This window comes from Papaver somniferum, chromosome 8 (genome assembly GCF_003573695.1).
Source record: "Papaver somniferum cultivar HN1 chromosome 8, ASM357369v1, whole genome shotgun sequence".
NCBI classification, from domain to species: Eukaryota; Viridiplantae; Streptophyta; class Magnoliopsida; order Ranunculales; family Papaveraceae; genus Papaver; species Papaver somniferum.
Window position 1 is genome coordinate 64,364,577 of NC_039365.1, and position 22,208 is coordinate 64,386,784.

General features: G+C 37.5%; 3 protein-coding genes across 13 annotated transcripts; 1 reads left to right on the forward strand and 2 right to left on the reverse strand.

Moving 5' to 3' along the window:
* The first annotated feature begins 1,710 nt into the window (after window positions 1-1,710).
* LOC113301386 (VAN3-binding protein-like) lies at window positions 1,711-4,888 on the forward strand. Its single transcript, XM_026550169.1, has 8 exons — window positions 1,711-2,072; window positions 2,174-2,233; window positions 2,375-2,434; window positions 2,766-3,144; window positions 3,549-3,725; window positions 3,889-3,938; window positions 4,410-4,467; window positions 4,554-4,888. Exons 1-8 carry the CDS (start codon window positions 1,890-1,892, stop codon window positions 4,769-4,771), a joined length of 1,185 nt encoding a protein of 394 aa, XP_026405954.1. The 5' UTR covers window positions 1,711-1,889; the 3' UTR covers window positions 4,772-4,888.
* Window positions 4,132-9,785, reverse strand: LOC113301385 (pentatricopeptide repeat-containing protein At5g48910-like). 11 transcript variants are annotated; one of them, XM_026550168.1, is made up of 5 exons: window positions 7,907-9,785; window positions 7,706-7,785; window positions 7,214-7,282; window positions 6,242-6,329; window positions 4,132-4,443 (listed from the first exon to the last, which is right to left on the reverse strand). In XM_026550168.1, the coding sequence occupies exon 1, from the start codon at window positions 9,614-9,616 to the stop codon at window positions 7,970-7,972; it is 1,647 nt and encodes a 548-aa protein (XP_026405953.1). In that variant the 5' UTR covers window positions 9,617-9,785; the 3' UTR covers window positions 4,132-4,443; window positions 6,242-6,329; window positions 7,214-7,282; window positions 7,706-7,785; window positions 7,907-7,969. The 11 variants fall into 11 exon arrangements, with proteins under 11 accessions (XP_026405953.1, XP_026405949.1, XP_026405948.1 ...); XM_026550164.1 differs by having other exon boundaries at window positions 7,214-7,339; XM_026550163.1 differs by adding an exon at window positions 6,818-6,897 and having other exon boundaries at window positions 7,706-9,785.
* A 286-nt stretch (window positions 9,786-10,071) lies between these two features.
* On the reverse strand, window positions 10,072-20,857 carry LOC113301383 (nuclear pore complex protein NUP155-like). Its single transcript, XM_026550156.1, has 13 exons — window positions 20,362-20,857; window positions 20,079-20,248; window positions 19,237-19,363; window positions 18,224-18,486; window positions 16,523-18,140; window positions 16,229-16,441; window positions 15,812-16,059; window positions 15,336-15,729; window positions 14,622-14,824; window positions 14,147-14,504; window positions 11,980-12,198; window positions 11,039-11,367; window positions 10,072-10,452 (listed from the first exon to the last, which is right to left on the reverse strand). The coding sequence occupies exons 1-13, from the start codon at window positions 20,518-20,520 to the stop codon at window positions 10,341-10,343; spliced, it is 4,413 nt and encodes a 1,470-aa protein (XP_026405941.1). The 5' UTR covers window positions 20,521-20,857; the 3' UTR covers window positions 10,072-10,340.
* Between the last annotated feature and the right edge of the window lie 1,351 nt (window positions 20,858-22,208).

Sequence of the window (22,208 nt, forward strand, 5' to 3'; positions counted from 1 at the left end):
AGTATTTACTTAAAGGATTAGTTCCTCGTTGATGGGATTGTGCTTAGCTGGATTAGCCTTCCAGAATAAAGGTTTAGTTCCTCGTTGATGTCCCGCATGTTCATTAGTGTGAGTGTTATATATTATAAACTAATATGAGAAACAATCCTAGATTTACTACTATTAAAAGTGAGTATGCAAGTGAAGAGTACTTAGATTGAGAGGGGCTGTAATTTCGATGTGGTTGGCGTTCGACATTGCAATTTGTGATAGTGTAGTATTGCATGTTGTCAGTCATACATTATGGTCCCTGTCTAAAACAGTCATTTCGGAAGAGAGTGAAGTGGAGGAAGTGCCTCAACTCATCTCACTTATTCCTGCATCAATGCTGATAGTGGGGATGACCAAAAAATATGGCAGTTTGGTGACTCCTTTTCAGTTGCAGGTTGTTACAAGGCTCTGGAGGAGGATGGAGCCGTTTTTTTTCCCTCACGAGAGATTTTGGAATCCAAGAATACCAGAAAAAGTAGTATATTTTGTGTGATGCATTTTCTATAATGTTGCACCTATTGGTAAAGCGAAGGGGTATATTGTTGTAAATAATTGTCTTTTATGTAAGAAGGATACTTAGTCAAATCACCATTCTTACATGGACAGACTACCTGATCAATTTGGATATACTTTTTTTTGGAGGGATATAACCTGCAATTTGTTTTCCAGCAGTATTTTGTTAGAATGGAATAGGGAAAAGGAAGCAAAATTGTCCATGAGAAGAAGAATATGGGACCTAATCCCTTTCGCCATATGGCAGGCAGTCTGGATAGAAGGGGACAACAGAATATTTGATGGTAAATACAAAAGGTTGGAAGAAATTATTGAAAATGTCAAAATTTTAAACCAACTTGCTTGTAAGTTCTAATTATTTGAGGATCTCTCTTAACTTGGTTCTAAGTAATTGGAAAGCGGTCATTGGAACCAACATAATAACAGCTCTGCTACAATTGAGCTTTCTATCTTTTCCCAACGCACGTCTTTTTATTGGTGTCACTGTCTTTTAACCTCTTATTTTTTTAATAGAAAAAAAAATAAATTAAAAATATATATAAACGCATTTTAGGCCAGAGGTTGAATAAGAAAGAGTGAGAAGAAGGCCAAATCCTTAATTCCCACTTTTTAAAATAATGTTAAAAATATATGCTTTTGACATCCTCATTTTATACATCCTCAAAATGTTAGGTGTACAACTCTTTTTTTAGGCAATTTATTTATTTTGAAATCTACTGGTGTATGTTTGTAAATTTATAATGGGATCGGAGAAGAGGGGCGAAAAAATATCATTGTAGTTTTCAAAATATCATTTGCCACGGGAGAAGAAACATACTTGTGCAGCCGGTTTTAAGGTTTGCACAAATCGGAAAACTTTGTTAAAGTTAATCTCTTATTTTATTTTTATAATTTGTTCCAGGTAATTGCTTTACACTTGTGAGTTCAAGGTAATGAATCCCAACCAAGCCACAACAGCGCATAACACTCCAGAATACAATTTGTGATCGATTAAAAAGATAACTCAAAGTATTCTCTTTTTTGGTAATGCTAATGAATGGATCAAGCAAAGACAGCTTCTGTCTGTCTTCCTAATCTTACTTTTAATATCTTAATTTTACAAATAAACTTCACTTCTAACTTTTGATTATATTTTTCAATTAACAGTGTGGGTTCTCTATCTAGAAAACAGTATTGATGTAGATAAACAGTGGGACAATCTAATAATACATACGTTCAATGTACTATGCTTTAAGGTTTCGCTATATATTATTAGCTGTATCATTCCTCCAAGTACCCAGTATCTAGCAAGTGTTAGAAGAACAGAAACAGAATCTCATCTCGTTTCTTCATTTTGGACTTCAAAAATGGATTCAGACTTTAGGTTTAAAGCTCCTCCACCTCAAGTACCTACAGAACCAATGGATTTTCTTTCTCGCGATTACTGCAACTCAAAAGCAGTTCAAATTTTCCAACCAGATGTTCAAGATCGGGCACTAGTTCTTCAAAATCATTCAATGAGAACTTTTACGGATGACGTAAAACCTCCGGTAAGAATTATCAAACTGTTGAAAAAAAATTCTCTGTTCTTCTCTACATGATTTGTGAAAAGTGAGATAACACAACTACACCCTGTTTCACACTTATGCAGCATATGGATGATGGAGATTTCAAGTCTTTACCACCATGGAAATCATCCAACGATGTCAAGGTAATACTGTTCTCGGTACATCAATCAGTTCCTTATAAAGTTTAAATACGATTCTGTGAGTTATAAATATAAAATAAACTATAAGTAAATGGAACTAATTTGTTAAAAGTATGTACATTTTTCTTCTCGTCTTTCTACCAGTCCTGGATATCGCTACAGCAGGCTATGCATCCTGAAATCAATTACAACAGAAAGAAATGGGTACGTGTTCAGCCTTTCTCTTTATAATTGATATGCAAAAAAAAAAAAAAAAAACTTCATTTATGAAAAATGTTCATGGGCATGAATCTCCAAAAGAAAATTTTATAGTCTGGCTTTTGCAAGAGAGTGGGCTTCGAGTTAGGAAAACCCTGTTCAAGAAATATCTAGGTGCCAGAATTGGTCTTTCGTTCCAGTTCCACATATAGTTGGAGCTGAAACAAGAGTGGACAGTTCTACTTAGTTTCCATTTGTCAATTCTTTTATCTCGGATCCAGCTATCCATTGCATGACCCATACTTCCTAATAAACACCGAAATAAATTGCATTGCAGTTTTCGTGGAAAGTGATCCCGTTAAAGAATCTATCGATTAAGAAATGGGTGAAAGAGATAAAGCAAAAAAGAAAAAAAGAAGACAGATTACAGAGAGCTGAAGTTCATGCAGCTATATCAGTTGCAGGTGTAGCCGCAGCACTAGCCGCTATTGCTGCAGAAAATATGAATAAACAAGGTAATCATCATCAAGCAAACAACAACAACACAGGGAAGGAATCTGCCATTGCTTCAGCAGCCGCCTTGGTTGCGGCCCAATGTGCACAAATGGCAGAAGCTATGGGAGCTAAGAGAGATCAACTTAGCAATGTGTTGGGATCAGCAATGAGCACTGCTAACGCTACAGACATCTTGACACTGACAGCTGCAGCTGCAACATGTAATTAACTCGATTACCAACTTCTCTAATTAATCATCTCTAATTAATCATTATAAGCAATTAATAAACACCATTCTATCATATGCCTGTCGTTTTGTCCAGAAAAAAAAAACATATAGCGGAAATTAGGAGTCTGAAATTTTAAAAATGACTTGCTCACATGTCAATTTGACTGCCTATTTCTGGATGCAGAATCCTACACAAGTTTTACTCGAGGAGAATGATTTTAATCTAGTTTTCGAGAGGAGAAAGATTTTAACCAAATCCTCGTGGTGGTCCAGAACACCCTCTTGGGATTAAAACACCATGAGTTCATAGAGTACACATAATAGATGGATATTTTATGCAGAATTTTTTTAACTCTCCTCTTCTCACTCTTTTTGGCATGATGCTCTATGTTTTAGCATTAAGAGGAGCAGACACACTAAGAGGACGACCTGGTCGTAGCGAAAGATTGACTGGAGGCAAACCCATACTTGCAATCGAGGATAACAAGGATGATACTGACTGTGACTTTAACTTTGAAAAGTTTAGATCAGTGCTTTCAAAGGGATCTAACCTGAGCGTCGAATCATCAGATGGTAAGTATTTCATCACTTTATAATAGGTCATCCTGCCGAACCCATTAAGTCATGATCCTCCATCTTTCTGGCCATCATAAAGATGGTTCCAGTCAATGACGGGTTTGTGGGCCACCTCAGGAACAGGAATGAACAGTTGCTGATTGATATAATTGTGAAACAGGAAAGTTCAAATATAGGTCAGTCTCTATCGTCCTCGACAATGAATCCAAGGTTTGATCTCTAATTCTCTTTAAACTCATTTATCCTTCCACAAGAACAACATTCTTCCAGGACCATGGATTCACAAATTAAGTAAAAAAATTGTCTTAATTAAGGGTTTCTTAAACATTTACATGATGACTAAAATTCCCACCCCCTCCCCAAAAAACAAAAATAATTTTCTTTTTAGACTTTGTAATGCATATAACGTCATTTGTAGATGTCATTGTTGTACAGTGGGATCTGAGTTGAATACTCTTGATCAAAAATAAAATGAAATACCATCATTTAGTGATTATGACAAAACATCAAATTCGATCTGTAACCATCAACGCTCAGTTTACAAATCAAAACTGACTTTGTGTTGGGATGTTCTACTCATTATGTAGATCATTTACACCATAGTTGTAGGTTCGCCCTTTCGATGAATTGAGCAACCAGTGAGTACAAACATGTGTTCTGATTAGATCTTTGTATGGGCAGGTCATTCTCAAAACCAGGAAGGCCAATATGCTATCTGCCTTTGTGACCACAAAAGAAAGTGCGTATCAGATTTCTTTCCTATTCCACTACTCTAATGCAACATCTACATAGTTAGTATATGATCTAGCATTTGATTTTTTGCAGGTGTTGTCCTAGATTTACATGCTGAGCTATATCAAGAATCATTGACGGAAGAATGTGATACATGCTATTACATAGTGTTGACTACGAGTAAAGGAACAATTAAACTGGATATGGAAAATGACTATGAACGTTATAGCATGTGGGCCATGACTACAACTTATATGCTGCGGCTCTCAACTACATTTACTGGATATGACCTGCAATCCTGTAGAAGTTGAGAAAAGTTTATCATTTTTTCCATGTATGTTTCTCTATGAAACATCTGTATCGTTATTGAAACACAGAAACTGGCTTTTGATTTCCTTTTTCAATATCAGACCTTTTTATAGTGCTTATTGAATTAAATATATATATATATATATATATATATATATGTTTTCTATTGTTTTATTTAAAATTTTAGATGGGCAAACAGTCATACTGGTTCTTGATGATTCAAAGGTTTCTTATGATACCTAGTTTCGACAGGGTTAAGAGTTTTGTCTAAACGCATATAAAATGTCAGCACCAAAAATTTAAAAAGATGAATCAACTCAAAAATACACATGAAGCAGGATGCTTGTGAGGCAAATAATGCATATCTAATCTATCCGTTTGGTTCCATCCTACTGCAGGAAACATGATGTTATTCTCTGTGTACATAATGTTACTATATTCAAAGATTCTACAATTTTCGAGGAGTGGGAAGGTGACAATTCATGAAGAAACTCCTTTGATTGGTTGTGAGAAAACAAATTTGTATCTATCTAACCTATCCACTTGGATCCATCAGTGGATGTGTATGCATAGTTGTGGTTCCACATATTGTTACATACTTTATAGCTGCTACTATAACGTCAATTAAATGATAAACACCTTGGATGGTATTATGGTAATCAACTTATGTTAAACTTGGGTGATAAAATGAAGGTGGACTACTCATAATGATCCCAATCCCTAATTTGATATATTCGATGGGGGAAGTTCAGAATGATCCCAATCTTTAATTTCTGCTTCTGAATCTCATAACCGTGTCCCAGAATTCATCACATTTTCATGATGTAGAAATTTTATCATCTTATCTTATATGGAGTATCTTATACTAATATAAAGAAAAGAGGGATTTTTGGTAGGAGACCCCCCAAATTACTTGGTTGTCCCGATTTTTTACATATTTACGTAAATACCATTGCTTTTAAAAACAGATCAAAATTTTTAAAAACTTAATATCTTTCAAAATATACACCCGATTTTTTTAAAATTTATATATTTGAAAAGCTCTTTCAATTATCTACGTAACGAGTACAAATAAAAATAGTAAATTTTTGTTTTAGGAAAAGAATTTCATGGCTTTCAAATTTAGTATCGTCGGATGAGTAAAAATTCAAACATGTGCATCGCACATGTGTCCTTACTAGTGATAGTAAAGAGAATGGACCTACTAGTAGCAGCAGCAGTACTAAAAAAGATTGGGACTGAAGTGACTGTCACACTACCTCGATGGCAGAAAATCAACTAACTTATTTTAGTTCCATGGGTGGAATGAACCAGATAAAGTTGGAAACTTGGAATGTAACAAAGGATGCGAAACAAATGTAAATTTTGCCTCTTTTTTATTAGTTAAGGATAAGAAAGAAATTTGCTAAGTTTAAAATCAAGGAATCTCTAACATTTCAGAAATTAACTCCAGTAAGCTATGTACAACTTACACTGGAACGCCATAATCAATCTGCGAGTAAATTGGACCAACTAATTTGATATCAGTAACCCACGAGCAGCAACACCAGAACCCCATCACTGGATGGTAAATGGAAGGTAATCACTTATCAGACTTAAATTCAACCGAAATTCACATTATTTTACGTGTGTCAGTGTCCGTATATATATTTGGCACAAGAGCTTATCATGTGCAGTGAATATTTTCCATTTTCCCATAAACAAAAGGGTATACTCATACTTCATATAACTATATTACAATGGCACATAAACCCAAAACTCAGTTAAAGATGAATGATCTGCATGTATAGCATAAATATAGATTGCGTAGGCCCATGCTTCAGTTGAAGATTTCCAATTACTTTTGGTGAGGAGGCTGTTTACAGACATTTATCTGCTAATTTGGCGCTTGCTATTACAGTTGACTATCAACAAATACGAAAAAGAATCTTACTAGGGAATAAACACTAGTTTCAGGACTCAGGGAGTGGATTTTAACATATGACTTATAAGTGCATCACATTAATGAGTATGTCAAGTGATGTAAACATAGATATGACATTGTTGACCTGATTAAATGGAGGGTATCACTGTGTCTGTATGTTGTGTGCACTGAGAGGCGTCATAAAATAACTTGTCCAATCAGTCTCTACAGTCCAGCAGCAGATCAATCACAATATACAGGATGTCATAGAAACTAAAGTGGTTAGTATTCTTTCACATAAAATATATCTTTGAGAAGTAATACTTAATCGATCTGTTTCCAGTATAATCTACAGAAAGGTATCATGTTCAGGGAATAATTGGTGCCACACACTAAAAAGTTGAAAAGAATTCCCATCTCTAATCTAACTACTGAGTATACGAAATCAAACTGAGAACAAGCATTAAAAAATGCATTTATGTAAGCAGAACAAAGAAACGAATAAAAAAAGTCAGGAAATACTAGCTGACGAGAAGAATACCTGCATCATCCAAGTTATCAGAAAGGAGATAGGTTGAATCTTGATGATTGCTAATGTTTAACCTTTATCCTGTGAGTGAAGAAGAAGGTTGTCAACAGCATTCTCAGAGAAATCTGATTTCTTCACCTGCTTGTATTCTCAAGTTAGTAGTACTAACTTAGTACTATGGAATCTATAAGGGATTTTAATTATCTACTGACTAAAAATATAAAGCGAACTTCTATATACAGTAATTATAAAAAAGTAACTACACTTTTAAGTTCTGATCCTTCATGTAATCTGTTGGGAAAGACGAATAAGATTAAAAAATACTAAAAGCCTAAAAGGAGAGGCCTAAGAATTTAGATGAGTGTCTGGAAATAAGTAGTCCTATTTTGGATGCTAAAAATAGCGAAGGCAGATTTGGACAAAATATGGATTTTTTTGTGTTAAAGATCCGCCTAAAGTCGTGCTCTGCATATAATCCAAGGAAGTTAGTTACATATTATTTACCTCTCTGGAGTATGTATGGTACAACTTCAGCTATGGTTGACACAACATCTGTCCAATCTGACTGGCTTCCATTGTTGGCGCTAATGGTATAAAAAAGAGATACGAGTCATATGACCCCAATCAAAAATGCATACCAGTGTAACAAAATTTAACCCCCTGGTATATGAGATTTCGGTCTGAAATGTCTGGTCCAAGTCAAACCTGTTATGTGCCCTCCGCAGGTTTTCTAGTCGATGTCCCTGATGATCAACTGTTACAGCTGAGTTATAGCTCTGTCCATCCCAACTTACACTCAATTCCGTCCAACAACCTATAGATTTCATCACTCCTTGAATGAAAATTATCTCCCACCACAAATTCATGGATTTCACCATCCACTTCTATCCAACTTAATCCAGGCCCTTTCTCTAACCCCCTTTTCCCAACCACCCCTCTTGTTTTCCCAAAATCCTCCCACCTTCCCGATCTCGCATACAGATTAGACAGAAGAACATACCCACCACCATAATCTGGTGTTAAATCAGACAATTTCTTCAATGCAATCTCTCCAATCTCAATATCTCCGTGGTTCCTACATGCAGCAAGCAGTGTGCCCCAAATTACTGGTCCAGGTTCCGTTCCCATACTCTCAATTACCATTTTTGCTTCTCTCAGGAAACCTGAACGTCCTAGAAGATCAACCAAGCATCCGTAATGCTGGATAGTAGGCTCTATTTTATATGCTTGTCTCATAAGCTTGATTTTCTTTAACCCTTCTTCCACTAGACCGCCATGTCTACAGGCATTCAGGAAACCAATGAAGGTTACTGCATTAGGCTTTGCCCCTGACTTTTGCATTTCCGAGAACAAACGAAGAGAAGCTTCAGCATATCCATGAGCTGCAAACCCAACAATTATCGATGTCCAATGACCCACATTTTTGTTCTTGATACCTTTAAATACTTCCATGGCATTGTGTACATTTCCACATTTCGAGTACATATCAATCAATGCCACACCAAGACCATCCTCCAGTGAGAACCCATGACGAATAATATACCCATGAACCCTCTTTGCCAAACTAAGAAGACCCAGATCAGAAATCAAAGAAATAATGCTCATTAACGTAGAGTCTTCCAAACCTGAAACCTCCTGCAATTCAACAAACAACTCAAAAGCCTCCCACAGTAAACCCTGTTTAGTATATCCATCAATCATACAGTTCCACGACACAACATTTCTCTCAGGCATTTCATCAAACAATTTACTAGCAGAATCAATATCACCCGAATTAACTAATGCACTGATCATAGTATTCCAAGTAACAACATTCTTGTCCTTGATAGGAATTTCGTCAAACACTTTACGAGCACTCTCAATTTCTCCACATTTTGCATACATATAAATTAAAGAATTACGAACATATAAATCAGAGGCAAACCCAGTTTTCAGAACAAACCCATGTACTTGTTGACCTTCTCCAGTACCATAAAGTTGAGCACAAGATTTAAGTAGAGAAGGGAAAGTAAATTTATTAAAAAGTAGAGTATCAGTGTTTTCATGGAGCATAGAGTAGAAGAGTAAGAAAGCTTGTTGAGGTTGATTGACCAAAGTCAGTGCTCTAATCAGTGAATTGTAAATAAAAGAAGAATTCAATATGGGTAATTGATTAAATAGAGAAAGAGTGTAATTAACATCATGAATTGAAATTGAATTTTTTGAAGACTGAAATATAGTACAACAAGAATGAAGAATTCCAAGTAATGGGGGGCTTTGACGGAAATAATAATGGCTTGTTTTGATTGTGAGAGAATGAAATTGTTGGATTTCTTTGATAGTTTTACTTTGAGATAGAAATGACAACGGTGATGATGATAATGATGAATGTGAATTGTTGTTGGGTAACAGAAATGGTTGCTGCAATGAAATCATTTTTCCTCTCTATCTCTAGCAAAAATTGAGGGGAAGTATTTGACGCAGACGCAAAGAGAAACAAAAATACTGGGGGATTTTGTAAACAATCACATACCGTATCAGTAACCACACCAGTAGAGTCGAGGCTCAATAGAGGATCTGCTCCAGTAAGTAGGGTGCTATGCTACCCGTTAATGAAGTAGACGTCTATGTGAAGATCTGATTTTAAAGTTGAACTAATAGAAATCTTTTGGAACTAAAATCAACACCCTGCCAAAGTACATTCACAACTCTGTCATTACCCTAAACCCAGCACAATACACCATACTTGTCATACTTTGAAACATTAATTTACTCCTGAACTTGTATTTCCTCCCAGATTTCTTTCCATCATAATTGATTTTCCAGATCAAATCCATTCTTCTCAGAACCCTCTTACAACTTCGGTACAAATTATAGGGGTAAAAAACAAAAGAAAAAAGAACTTCCTAACATGTGCCAAAATGTAAAAGAGAACATGATGCTGATATTGTACAACATCGAAAAACAGAAAACACCAGGCCCTTTTTTCGTCAAAAACCCCTCAGCCTCAAGGCAGCCACAAAGGTACCCCTTAATCTTTTTAGCATTCCCATCATCCTCAAAGCAACAAATTAGTTTCTTTCAACCGGTGTGGAACGAAAAGAAGTAATTTTTACATGGGAAGATTTCAATGTACCACATGGGGCAAACAAATTCAAAACTAACCTAAAGAAAATGGGTTCATTAATGACTCTTCAAGTTCCCGAAAACCTTGGTAGACTCCCTCAGTTTGGATTTGCGGAAGAGATAGTCGCCGCACCTCGGTCATATATCTGTAATCACATAGTTATACAATGCAAATTAAGCTCGATGATGAAACAAATCAGTAAACACAGATTTCATTAACTTTAATAAGATAATGAAGAGAGATAACATAAGATAAACAGTAAACACACTCACATAGAAAGGTGACAGTCATGTTTCACGGAACTAATAAAGTAATTGCCAACTACTAGAATTAATATGAGGACATTAGCAAAATGTTTTTTCTGCATGAATTCACGAAGGAGAAAAACACATCCTGATGTACTAACAAATTAATCTCACTGCAAGAACAGGTGATTCAAATTTCAAACTATGATTCAACCTAATTATTAGGCATGAATGAGAAGCAAGGGACAGGGTAAACCAAAGGTAAGTATAACATTTCCGATAACACCATATACTTCTATTTATATTTACTTTGTTACATGATGACATAATTTATGCTACAATATGGTAATATCTGAATTTGTAACTATGTGGAGGAAATATGATGAGGATGACAAAATTCAGCCATGTTGATGGTTTTTTTCTTTCCTAATACTGTATTTAAGAAACATCTCCATCTACCTATTAGTACAGTGAGAACATACTGACCTGTTTGCAGCACTTGTAATTTTGTCTCGGACACCTTGGTTTAGAACAGCCGTTTGTTCCCTGAAGAATGCTCCAGTTAATATAAGGGAAGCCCCAATAGGGCTTGTTCCCATCCTCTGTGCAAGTACCGACATTGCCCATTCATGGAGGACCACAAGAACTGATCTGAGAAGACGCAACCTAAGTCTTGGTGATGGAAGAATAGCTCCATTTGAGAGCAATTGATCATAGGTGTTCATCACGGGCTCCGCTGCACCCCTACAAGCTGCAAGAAGAGCTCTAGCAATATCTTCATCTCCAACTGGCTCAGCTCCCGAAACTGATCTCTCCTGCAAAAGACAAGTAGTAGATAATTATCAGACAGCATTCTATAATTTCATGTCAACGGAGGTCTGGCTGGCCTTGGAAGTAAGTCACCTGACAACTATTTCCCTTGTTAAACATATAATGTGAAAACATAATCTAGACGCAAAATAAACTGAACATTGAAATTATTTAAAAACCCAGCGCAATGTCTACTGCATGTGAGCTAGAAACACCCATGCACCTATGGAGTCCTTAACGAATATACCATAAAGAGACAAAACAAAAGTGTGTGTCCCACCACACCAAGACATCTACCCCTGACTAATTTTCTTGAGATAATCTTGTCATTACGTTAAACATCACAACGCAAACCAGCTCTTTTAATCCCCAACAAGCACCCTTGTATAGGCATATCATCGTGTTTATGATTTAATCAATCAAGTTATATTGTATTAGAAATTCAGGAAGGCATACTAGAAACCAGTCCTGGATCATCTCCATGTGGACCCCTCAACCATGGCTCATAAAAACTACATATATAACATATGAAACTGCATGATATCAGTGATCATTAATACCAGAACAGCTAACTGAATTAGATGAAATTAGTTTAGTAAAACGACTGTTAGCAGTACCAATGCAGCTTTTTCGAGGTGGAGACATAGTGTATCCAGCGGTAATCCAGCTCCATCTCCAGGATACACATTAGATCCAACCCGCTTTAAGACAGAGCAAGCCTCAGCAACTCCACCCATCGATAAAGCTTGATCAATAAGTCTAGCCCAAGTTTCTCGAACAACACTACTATCCGCATCCCCAGAATAGTTGGAAAAGTATAAAATTTCCAAGCATATCTGAAAACAATGAGTGGCAGGTGCAAGCAAATTGTCAAAAGAACTATCAGCAAAAGAACGAGCGTATCACCATAAGAGAGAAGAAAAAATAAATGCATTGATACTGCTAACATCAGCAAAAAATAAATGCATTCGTGAAAAAAGAAAACATGACAATAAACATCAGCAAGGCCATTACCGAAAAACATAAATTTATATCCACAAACTCCAACTACCTAGATTCATATCAAATTCAGATTTTAGGGCCTTCAGCCTATAGTCAAGTGTTCCAAATTCTCCGTGGATATTTATGTACAAAACCAACCATCTTGGTGGACTTGAATTTTATGCTAGGTTTGGACTTGATTTTTATGCTAGGTTTTAGGGCCTTCAACCTTCAGTGGAAGTGTTTCAAACTCACTGGTTTCGTCCTTGGACATTTATGTACAAAACCAACCATCTTCATGGACTTTCTTGTTATGCTAGAATTTAGGGGGTTCTACCTACAGGGAAGTGCTCCAAACTCACTGGTCTTGTTCTTGGATATCTATGTATGAACCAACCACCTTCCTGGACTTTCTTGTCATCCTAGGTGGAGCCATCACAACCGTCATTACTTTTTTTACTCCTCCATCTCATCAATTTATCTAAGCAACATTTATTCTACAAACATAATACTTGATGAAAATATGTATCTACAAGTTTTTCCACACTTTTGGCAAATAATACAACCAAAATGCGTATACAGTTCAGCCTCCTAGCCCCAGCTAGGTCTGTGGAATCTTTAGACCATTCAAGCACCATTTCCATTCAAGGGTGATAAGACCTAGACAACGGAAATGACTACTGCCCAACCTGGATATCTTAACTTGGAGTTGATCATTTGCCTTTACTTACAACCTAAACTGACAAAATGCTGATTCCAACATACTAATCAGTCCCGCTTCCATTAGGTACACAACACATGCCTCACATCATTATCGAAACAAGACTGGTTATTACATGTACTTCTAAAAACGATGGATACAAACTTAGAGTTGGAAACAAAAGCCTTAGGGAAAAGAATTATTCATGAGAAGTTTGTGGATAACTAAAAATCGTTCTACTCTAAGTTGTCCTTGAGCAACTGGAACTGAGCTGTGGAAAGGAATTCTAAAAGCAAAATACGGGATATGTACACATGGCACAATCATGAAATATTGATGATTCTTCTATCTTTCAGGTCGAGACAAAGTACGCAGTAAGAACAATGTGATGGAAAAAGAAATGAACTACGTGGATACCTCAAATGTTCTGTAAATTTGGATTTTCATGGTGCCTAAATGCAAATGGAACAATTGATATGGCAGACCTCTTAGTCCGTTTAGGACGACAGATTATTTGGAACCCAGATGAAGGCACAAGGCGCTGGGACCCTCTGAACACTGTTTCACTATTTCTACTAATTGTTCTACTCTTGGAAGTGATAGACGAGATATGCAACCCAACAACACCGTTGATAGTTTGATTCCTGGTTTGGAACTGGTACCAAAGTGAAGGTCCAACCATCAATTATGTTCACTGGTTTCCATCTTTGCAAAAGTATAGCTGAAACCTTGTAGGATGGAACTGGTCACTGAAGCATAGTGAACGACCAGTTTGTTTGTGTCTAAATAAGGTGTACGTTAAGAATTCTATAAAAGAACTGATTGAGTTATACTATTTGCATGAAACAGCATATAACTGCTTGTCTTATCTAAGGAAAATAGCCGTACTATCATCCGATGCAGTTAGTTGTCTTTGCACAGTAATCGAGAGAACTGTAGAGCAAGGACAATCATAGCAAAGTGAATGCTAGCTGTAAAGCATAAAAATTGCACACTTAAGCTTTGTGGACAGGTTCATTGCAGGATGGAACTGCATAGTCATGTGTATATGTGTGCGTGTGTGTGTGTGTGTGTGTGTGTGAGAGAGAGAGAGAGAGAGGTACCTCCCAAAGCTCAAATGGAACTGCATAGTCATTATACAACTGAGTGATGTTCTTCAAATCCAACGATATCTCCTTGGCTTTTTCTCGTGCAACGTTTACGAGATTGTCATCGGTATTCATGTTCCTCTGAAAAGAAGGGTCTTCCGGAGCAGAGTGAGGTGTGCTAGGTGAATCCTCCAACCTTGACGCTATTGCTTCTAGTTCCTCTTTGATTTTCATTTGAAACCGAAGAACAGCAAGCTTTCCTTCGAGCATATCTAGCTGACCATCGAAAATACCATGAGTTGAGCCACCAACTAAACCATCACTGTTGGTAGAGTTCTTTGCTTGCAGAACTGCATTACTGAGGTACTGACGCCTGGCTCCGGCAAGAAAATTTGTTAAAGTATATCACAAGCAAACGAACTTTACAAAATTCAACAGAAACTATGGGTTCATAGACTGATAGAATAACAAAAGGCGTTCTATAGAGTACCTCTCGTCTAGTGTGATTACATCCTCAGCATCACTGGAGTGCCTTTCTGCGAGTCTTAACAATATGTGAGCTGCAAGAGCATGTTGCCGTTTCAAAACATAGTACCGTGCTAGAAGGTCAAGGTGCTTGACTCCAGATGATGGGATAGCTTTCCCCAAATGACCCCCAGGAGAAGCTGATGCAGCTGTAGAAGCAGCATGAACCTGCTTACAAGAAAAGAAAATAGAAATGAGGGGATGGGATGGGATGGGAAAACATAGATATCATATCGAAATTCAGGTTTGTCAAGGAAATTATTGGGGAACACTATAATAACTTAAATTAGATGATGGAAACTGAAGCAAAGGTAATTTGATAAAATCAACTTCGGGTAGCTGATGAAACAGATGGGTCCTTTTCTTATCAAATCATACATAAGAAATGCTGGTGACTTAGCTAGCTCCTAACACAGCACTCCTCATTTTTCATTATAGCGTGGTTTCTACTCTACACGTCGACACTTAATAAATGAACCGGCTCACAAAAATTTCACTTGTTGGAGAAAAATGTAGGAGTGATAGGCCATCTTGATTGCACATGTCGAAACCAAAGGTTACGCTTCGCACATGTATAAACTCATCCAAAGCGGCAAAATGAAAATAAATCCATAAATAAAAAAGGCGCATGCAACAAGAATTTAAGACTGTGGGACAAGATAGCTAAAGCAGGTGAAACCTCTTGTGCTGGTTGGTGACCCGCATTCTGCAGGAAAGGAACCAAATCAGGACCCCCATACTCCAGTAATTCATTCTCAAGGCCAAGATCAATCAGTGTGCAATATAAGTGCTCGTGAAATGCTTTATCAGGGGACTGCACACCAAGCTGAACAATTTGACGAACGTATCCACTGCGGGAGGCAGGATCAGGGACTGATCGAACAACCGTAGGCCTATGCGCAGTTTCGCCCTTCAGGGAACGCAAAGCATTAGTGATTATTTTGTAACACTGCTTACGCTGAGCTAGGGCGTTTTCTCTTCTGTTTGCATCAATCTGTTCATTGAAAGCATCACCTGCAGGGTCTAGAGCCTGCGCTTTTTGTAGTGGTAGCCGGACCACAGCTTCATAAAATCTGCAGAATAAAATAAAAAGTGTTGGCGTAAAGAATGGAGGATGGATTATGTGTAGAAACCATTTGTATCAAAGATGTAAACCTTAAATCTTCAAAACGCTTGCATACGGTGCTTAGGTCTGCAGACTGCGGAATTTTAGTTAAGAAACTGAAAGCTTCTCTTGCAAGATGATCCTTCTCTTCCGAGTCAATAGTGACTGCAGCCCTCTCTAGACATTCGACTGCTAGATAAAATTTGTAGTCAGACTCCTTATAATAGCTAGGACAACCCTCACGCAGTCTGCCACTGATATCCTCCACGGTTCCCCTGCCATCTGTACCTGTATAATACTGAGGAAGAAAATGTCCAAACTTAATGATAGGAACTAAACTGGGTAAAAGGATACCACACAGGTTTTCAGCTTTTGTGCCAATGAGATAGCTTAGAAAAACTTAATTCAATCTCATTCCTGGTGAAAGTCGTACAAAGGTTTTATTAAGAATTTTAACCATAGTATACCTCCATAAGCCCAGATATTAGCCTCGTAGCTATCTGATCGCCGTCTTCAGCACAAACTAGCTGGCGAAAAGTTAACTGAACCAACGATTGTCGTAAATTTGCATCAAAACTCTGAGTCAAGCGGGTGATGTTATGCTGCAAAAGAAGCTGCAATAGAAACAGAGCTTCACCAGATCGAAGAAGTAACTGCCTTATGCACTCCATTGCCCTCACCTGTAAAAGAACCACAAAATATTAAGGAACCAAAAAGAAGAACATTCAACCACAGAATTCAAGCAACAATTACTAATTTACCTCCATGGCAGCCAGTTCTGTGGGACTATAAGGACGTCTCTGCCGTTTACTAGACATCCAGCCATTACTTGAGTCAACATTTGGTGCATAACCACCAAACAGGTTCCCTCCCCTCTCGCTAACTCCAATTTCTGAACTTGTTCCATATAAAATGGAACCAGTTGCATCACCCAAACCAACGACACAACCATAAAGACCCCTCTTTTGGTTTCTTCTAGATCTTATAAACTGCTCTAAGGAACGAATCTTGCTTTCAAGAACTTGCATTGCCCCAGCAGAAAGTCTGCAGACAATGACGCCATCTTCACATTTGGCATCTGAAGAACCAGAACCCCTTTGGAGGATGACAACAGGAATTTCCCAAATGGGAAAAAGCAACCTTGAAGAACACAAACAGAGCCCTTCATGTGCACCAGAAAACACAGGCTCAGCCTCTTGAACAACCTGCCCCATGCCGAACCCTCCGTTAGCGGTCAGTGAAGTACTACCTCCAACTTGTGGCATTCTACCAAATCCTGGATCCTCAAATGCTTCCGCAGCCTTCTCAGAAACAGATCTGCTTATAGGGTAGTCAGTGTGTACTATCTTTGACGCCAGCAGTAAACACATTGCTGCAGCTTCTCCAGCTGCAAAACATTCAAAGAAACCATCCAAAACCGATCTTGGTGAACTGGAATCTAATAGCCTATGCAGAAGGTCAACCGGCCTGTTGAAAACAACTTCCATCATGCCCATAGTGCTAAATACAACAACCCTTCTCCGTGGTAAAATATGCTGAACTGTTAGTTCACCTCTAGCCCATAACTTTCCTGCCGCTCTTTCACATGATTCTACTAAGCCTTCAAAGCCACGGGATTCCATGTCAGAATACAGTGATTGCACGGTAGCTGCTGTATCTGGAAAAGGTAAGATATCGGCAACAGAAAGCATTCGTCCCTCAATAGGTAGGGATGAAACAGATTCACGTAGCGCACCATAGGTCCTCCCACTAAACCCAAAACCACCAGATGATTGTGTGCTTGGGTCTCGAGTCACCAGCAGAAGAGAGGATGCCGAGGTGGAGGAATCTGAAAGCATTAAAGTTCCAGAAGAAGAATATGCTGTTTCTACCTTCAAAGAAAGTTCTTCAGTTGGAGATCTACCAGCAAGAGATAGAGCTCCTGATGTAACCCCCCTATTGGCTCCTAATGGAGGAGGAGGCCTGGTTGCTACAACCTTTAAACAGCATGGTCGTTGATGTCCACTACTTAATCCACCCAGGCGTCCAGCATTTCCGTTACTTCCACCAGATGGACTGGTTGAAAGGTACATTCTTTTACCATCTGATAAAATAGCAACAAGGTGCAACCACTTTGATTCAACAGTAGATAAGGGAGATAAGGAAACTATGGATGGTTTTGATGCCCGGTTAGCATTTCTTGATCCAGCATCTTTCTGACTGATTAAATTTCTTTCTTCAGTAACTTTCTTAAGTGGGCCACCACCATCCGCTCCCAAATCAAATACCTGGAGTTTCATACCTTCAGTCCGCGCATAAAGTACATGCCTCTCATCATCTACAATCATCTCAACAATTGGGTCAACCGCTCCAAATTTGAACACATTTGGTACAACCCATCTGCACAGTTACACAAATTCAAGCTGTGAAAATGCACACCCGGGTAAAATAGTAACATCAAATAACTCAAGGATATTGCATACCTTGAAACAAGACTCGCTAAACCTGCAGTAAGGCAAACCTTACGACAACGCTTATTCCATCCTGCGCCAGTTGTATATTGCATCTCATAAACGTGTCCATCACGACCAGCCAAGAAAATATCGCCTTTCTTTGTACATGTAATACAAGTCATGGTAACTCCATCAGATGGTATTGTGTACTCTGGCAAGGGCTGTAATGCAACCTCTGCATACGGATCCGTTCCATCTCCTCCCCCGGCGCAAAATACTCCAACCAGAATCAACTATCCAAAGTAAAGGGAATTTTTAGACAGCTATGTAATGTAACAGCGCATAAGAAAAGTGACGTAACAAGCTATGAGTTCAGACCAGATAAAAACAAAAAAAAAATACAGCTTTGGAAGTAGCTGGTAGAGATATACTGAAGAGCCTTATTTAGTGGATAGTTCGATGACATGTTTATAAACTTTTTCAAGAGACCCCTTTAAAATTCAAAAATCTGAGCTAGCAAGGGTTGCAGGTAATGTCTAAGATGGAGTGCATGGTTGAAGCCTGCGATAACTAACATTTACAACATACTATGCTATGCTTGACACCCACTTTGTTTTAATAATAATATACTCCGAGATCCAGAAATTAAGAGTTTTGAGGGTGCTGGCCTTCTGGTATTAGCTACTAATTTAGCCCCATTGAAGGTAGATGGCCGGAAATTATTTACCGTACAAGTGTTCTTTGTATGGAACACAAAATTACTAAGAAAAGTAAACAAAAGGAAGGCATGGTCACTCCAACTAGACCTATACGTTGAGTCATAGAGTGTACCTTATTTAGCGCAACAATATACAGGTATAAAGAAGAGAAGAAAAAGTGGAGGTTTTAGGGAAGTATTTAATATCATCTGCCTTTAACTCAGATACGAGATATGTTTATTTGTCTGTGCTAGCAAGTAAACACATATAAAATAACTAATTTAACTGCACATAACTACCACGATAAACAGAAGGAGAAGATGTAAATTGAGATGAGACAAGAACCTCGAGAGGAGTTGCTATGACTAGGATATATTTGATAGCTTCAATAAAAATTCCTGGCTTTGACTTGACTAGGCCGACAGCACAAATAGCTTGTTCCTCACCACTGTATTCTGGACAGTCGCCATCCCTAGAAAATTTAGCACATTAAAAACATAACATGGTCGATTAATACATATCCTAGAAGCCATCATTACTCCTTACTTTAAATTAGAATCGCAAGAACCGAACGCAGTTCATGTGGCGTGAGCTGTATGGAAACAAAAATACTAAACAATTAAAGTGACTCTGTGTCCAACATCTTGTAGACTTATATCATTTCACTGTTAGTAACTCGTTTATGCCCGACTCGCTCAACAGAAGATGTATGATGAATTCATTGTTTATATAATTTCGTAATTCTTTACCGAAGCATGAAACAATGATAAAAAATAAATAAATAATAAAAAGTCTTGTGACTCATATTAAATCCTGGGCCTGGGGGAGGAAATTCTATCTGTCATAGGTTATATAACTACAATTCACTATACAAACAATAGAATCATAGCAAAAACTATAAAACTGAAATAAATTGCAACAACACCAAGCTAGCCGTTAGTCCCAAACAAAATAAACCATCTAAGTGCTGATTCAACTGACTGATCTAAGTCGACTAGATGTTAACAATAATACAATTGAATCAGAAAAGGTAAAGATTAGAGGAAAAGTGAGGATACACTTGGAACCTTCTGAAACACAATACGACTCTGGTTGTGATTGTGAACTAAAGGACAGCACGAGTATCAAATGTGTGATAAACCAGTGCAAAAGAATGCTTTTAGGTAGCTTCATAATTAGTATCTCACCACTTATCGAACCGCCAAAGGAATAATGAGTTATCCACGGTAGCCCATGCTCTGCGTATCTCTGGAAATATTCCACACAAAGCAGTTCCCTCTCCACCAGAAGCATTGTATCTTTCAATAAGCACGGACGGCAACTCCCGTGTATCCATGACCTCGACTAAAGGAGGCCACTACAGTAAAACAGTCATAAGAGCAACTCTCGAATTCTACCAAATAAATTTGATTAAACAAAAAAAAAAACGAACTAAAGCTAGTTAAAAAGAAAGTGAGAAAGTTTAAATACCTCTTTGGGTTGAGATGTATAAGGATGAGTATCATATCTAGAAGCTTCTAGGGCTTCTTCAAGATCAAGTTGCGCTGCAACATCACGATTGATACGATCACTAATGACTAAACCAGCATTCTTCACATCTTTATCAACAATTTCATCTTCCCAAGACATATTTTCTGATGAGATTTAACAGAAAATCCTAGAATATGTTCAATACAGTAGAAAAATGAATACGGTGAGGAGTTCGGATTTTCGGGCATGAAAACCCTAAATCCGATAATGAACCAAGTAAAACTAAGTTAAGGTATAGATAATCGAGAGAGAGAACGAATTGAGAATCAGGGTTTTTGGAGGGTTTATTTTGGTCTTGGCGCGTCTGTTCGACGCTTTCAAAAAGAAAATGGGAAATTAAGATTTTTCTAGGGCATCAGTATAGATGCTGGCAAGAACTTAGATTTCGCGAAAAAGCTGGTTCACATTTAATTGGTTCCAACTTCCAAGAGAAGGCCAATTTTATTTCACCTCCGCTGCCCGGTAAATGGCCGAGGAGGAATCTTTATCACGGGAAAATATTAGAAATCACCCCCGTTTACGCGTGGGCGGAGCTTGTCTGTTTGTTTTCGTTCAGACGAAGTCCTATAGGTTGGATTTGGCTGCCAGATTAGATAAAAAGCGGTGTAAATTACACAAAAAATATTGTCTATTTTTTAATAAAACTAGTCATAAAAATCCAAGGTGACCAAACTTGTGGTACAAAAATCTCACTCAAATGTTGGGATTCATTAAAACTCCATCTTAAACTAAACTGATACAAAAATCCCAAATTTTAAAAACTTGAAACATAACCCCAAATTTCAAAATTGGTTTCATCAAAAATTTTGGGGGTTTTGTGTTACTTTTGTTTTTGGGGTTTTTGTGTTACTTTTGTTTTGGCGGGTTTTTTGTGGATGGATAATGACACCTTTGGGGTTATAACTCGCGGATCGATTTTTTAATACTACTTCTCTTTCCAGATATATCTCGCGTTCCAACTAGTAGCGAGGTAGTTTCGCTGAATGGTTCAGTGCAGAGAAAAATAACTTTTCGATGTTTGGTTCACCGCAGATTGTTTTATTTTTTGATTCGACGGCTGAGATGGTTGCGTTGTTCCATTCAGCGCAACCTAATTCTACTTTTCTTTGTTCCATTCAGCACGTCTACATGCTAGATTAGAATTACTATAAGATTTGGGAGGTTATTTTAGCTTCCAATCTAGATGCTAGATTAGAAGACCATAGGAATTAGCCTGAGAAAATCACTATACATTAACTTGGGAAATATTTGGGGATATCACCTAAAGGTTCCTTCCTTAAGGACCCGTCGCTGACAGCAATCCAAAATTTACTATATTACCTATGATAAATGGTTAACGTCTGATTTTTCTTTAACTTTTTTTTTTTAGTTTTTTGTGATTTTCCGATTGCACCGTCCCATCGATTTTAAGTTACTAGACATATTTTACTATTTTCACTTCTTTATTGAAGTTCCAGGTTTTTCTCTCATGAGGTCATTCTAACTAAAAAAAAAAAGATTAAACTAATGAAGTCAAATTAATTTAGTATTATCATTTAATATCTAATATGTAATTTTTATCTTGATTTTCCTTTCAGACTTGCAGTTTAACATTCATTATACAGTTGTGGTGAATAGAGTGTAAAGAAACATGCTTTCAAGTATTTGGATAATGTAGTATCAATATCGTATCCAAATAAAGTGGATCTAAATTCTTCCAAGTATGAAACTTGTTATCTATCTTTCAAGATACGAATTGTACATGAACAAGTCTCGTAATAAATCATGATTAGTGTAGACTTATCAAC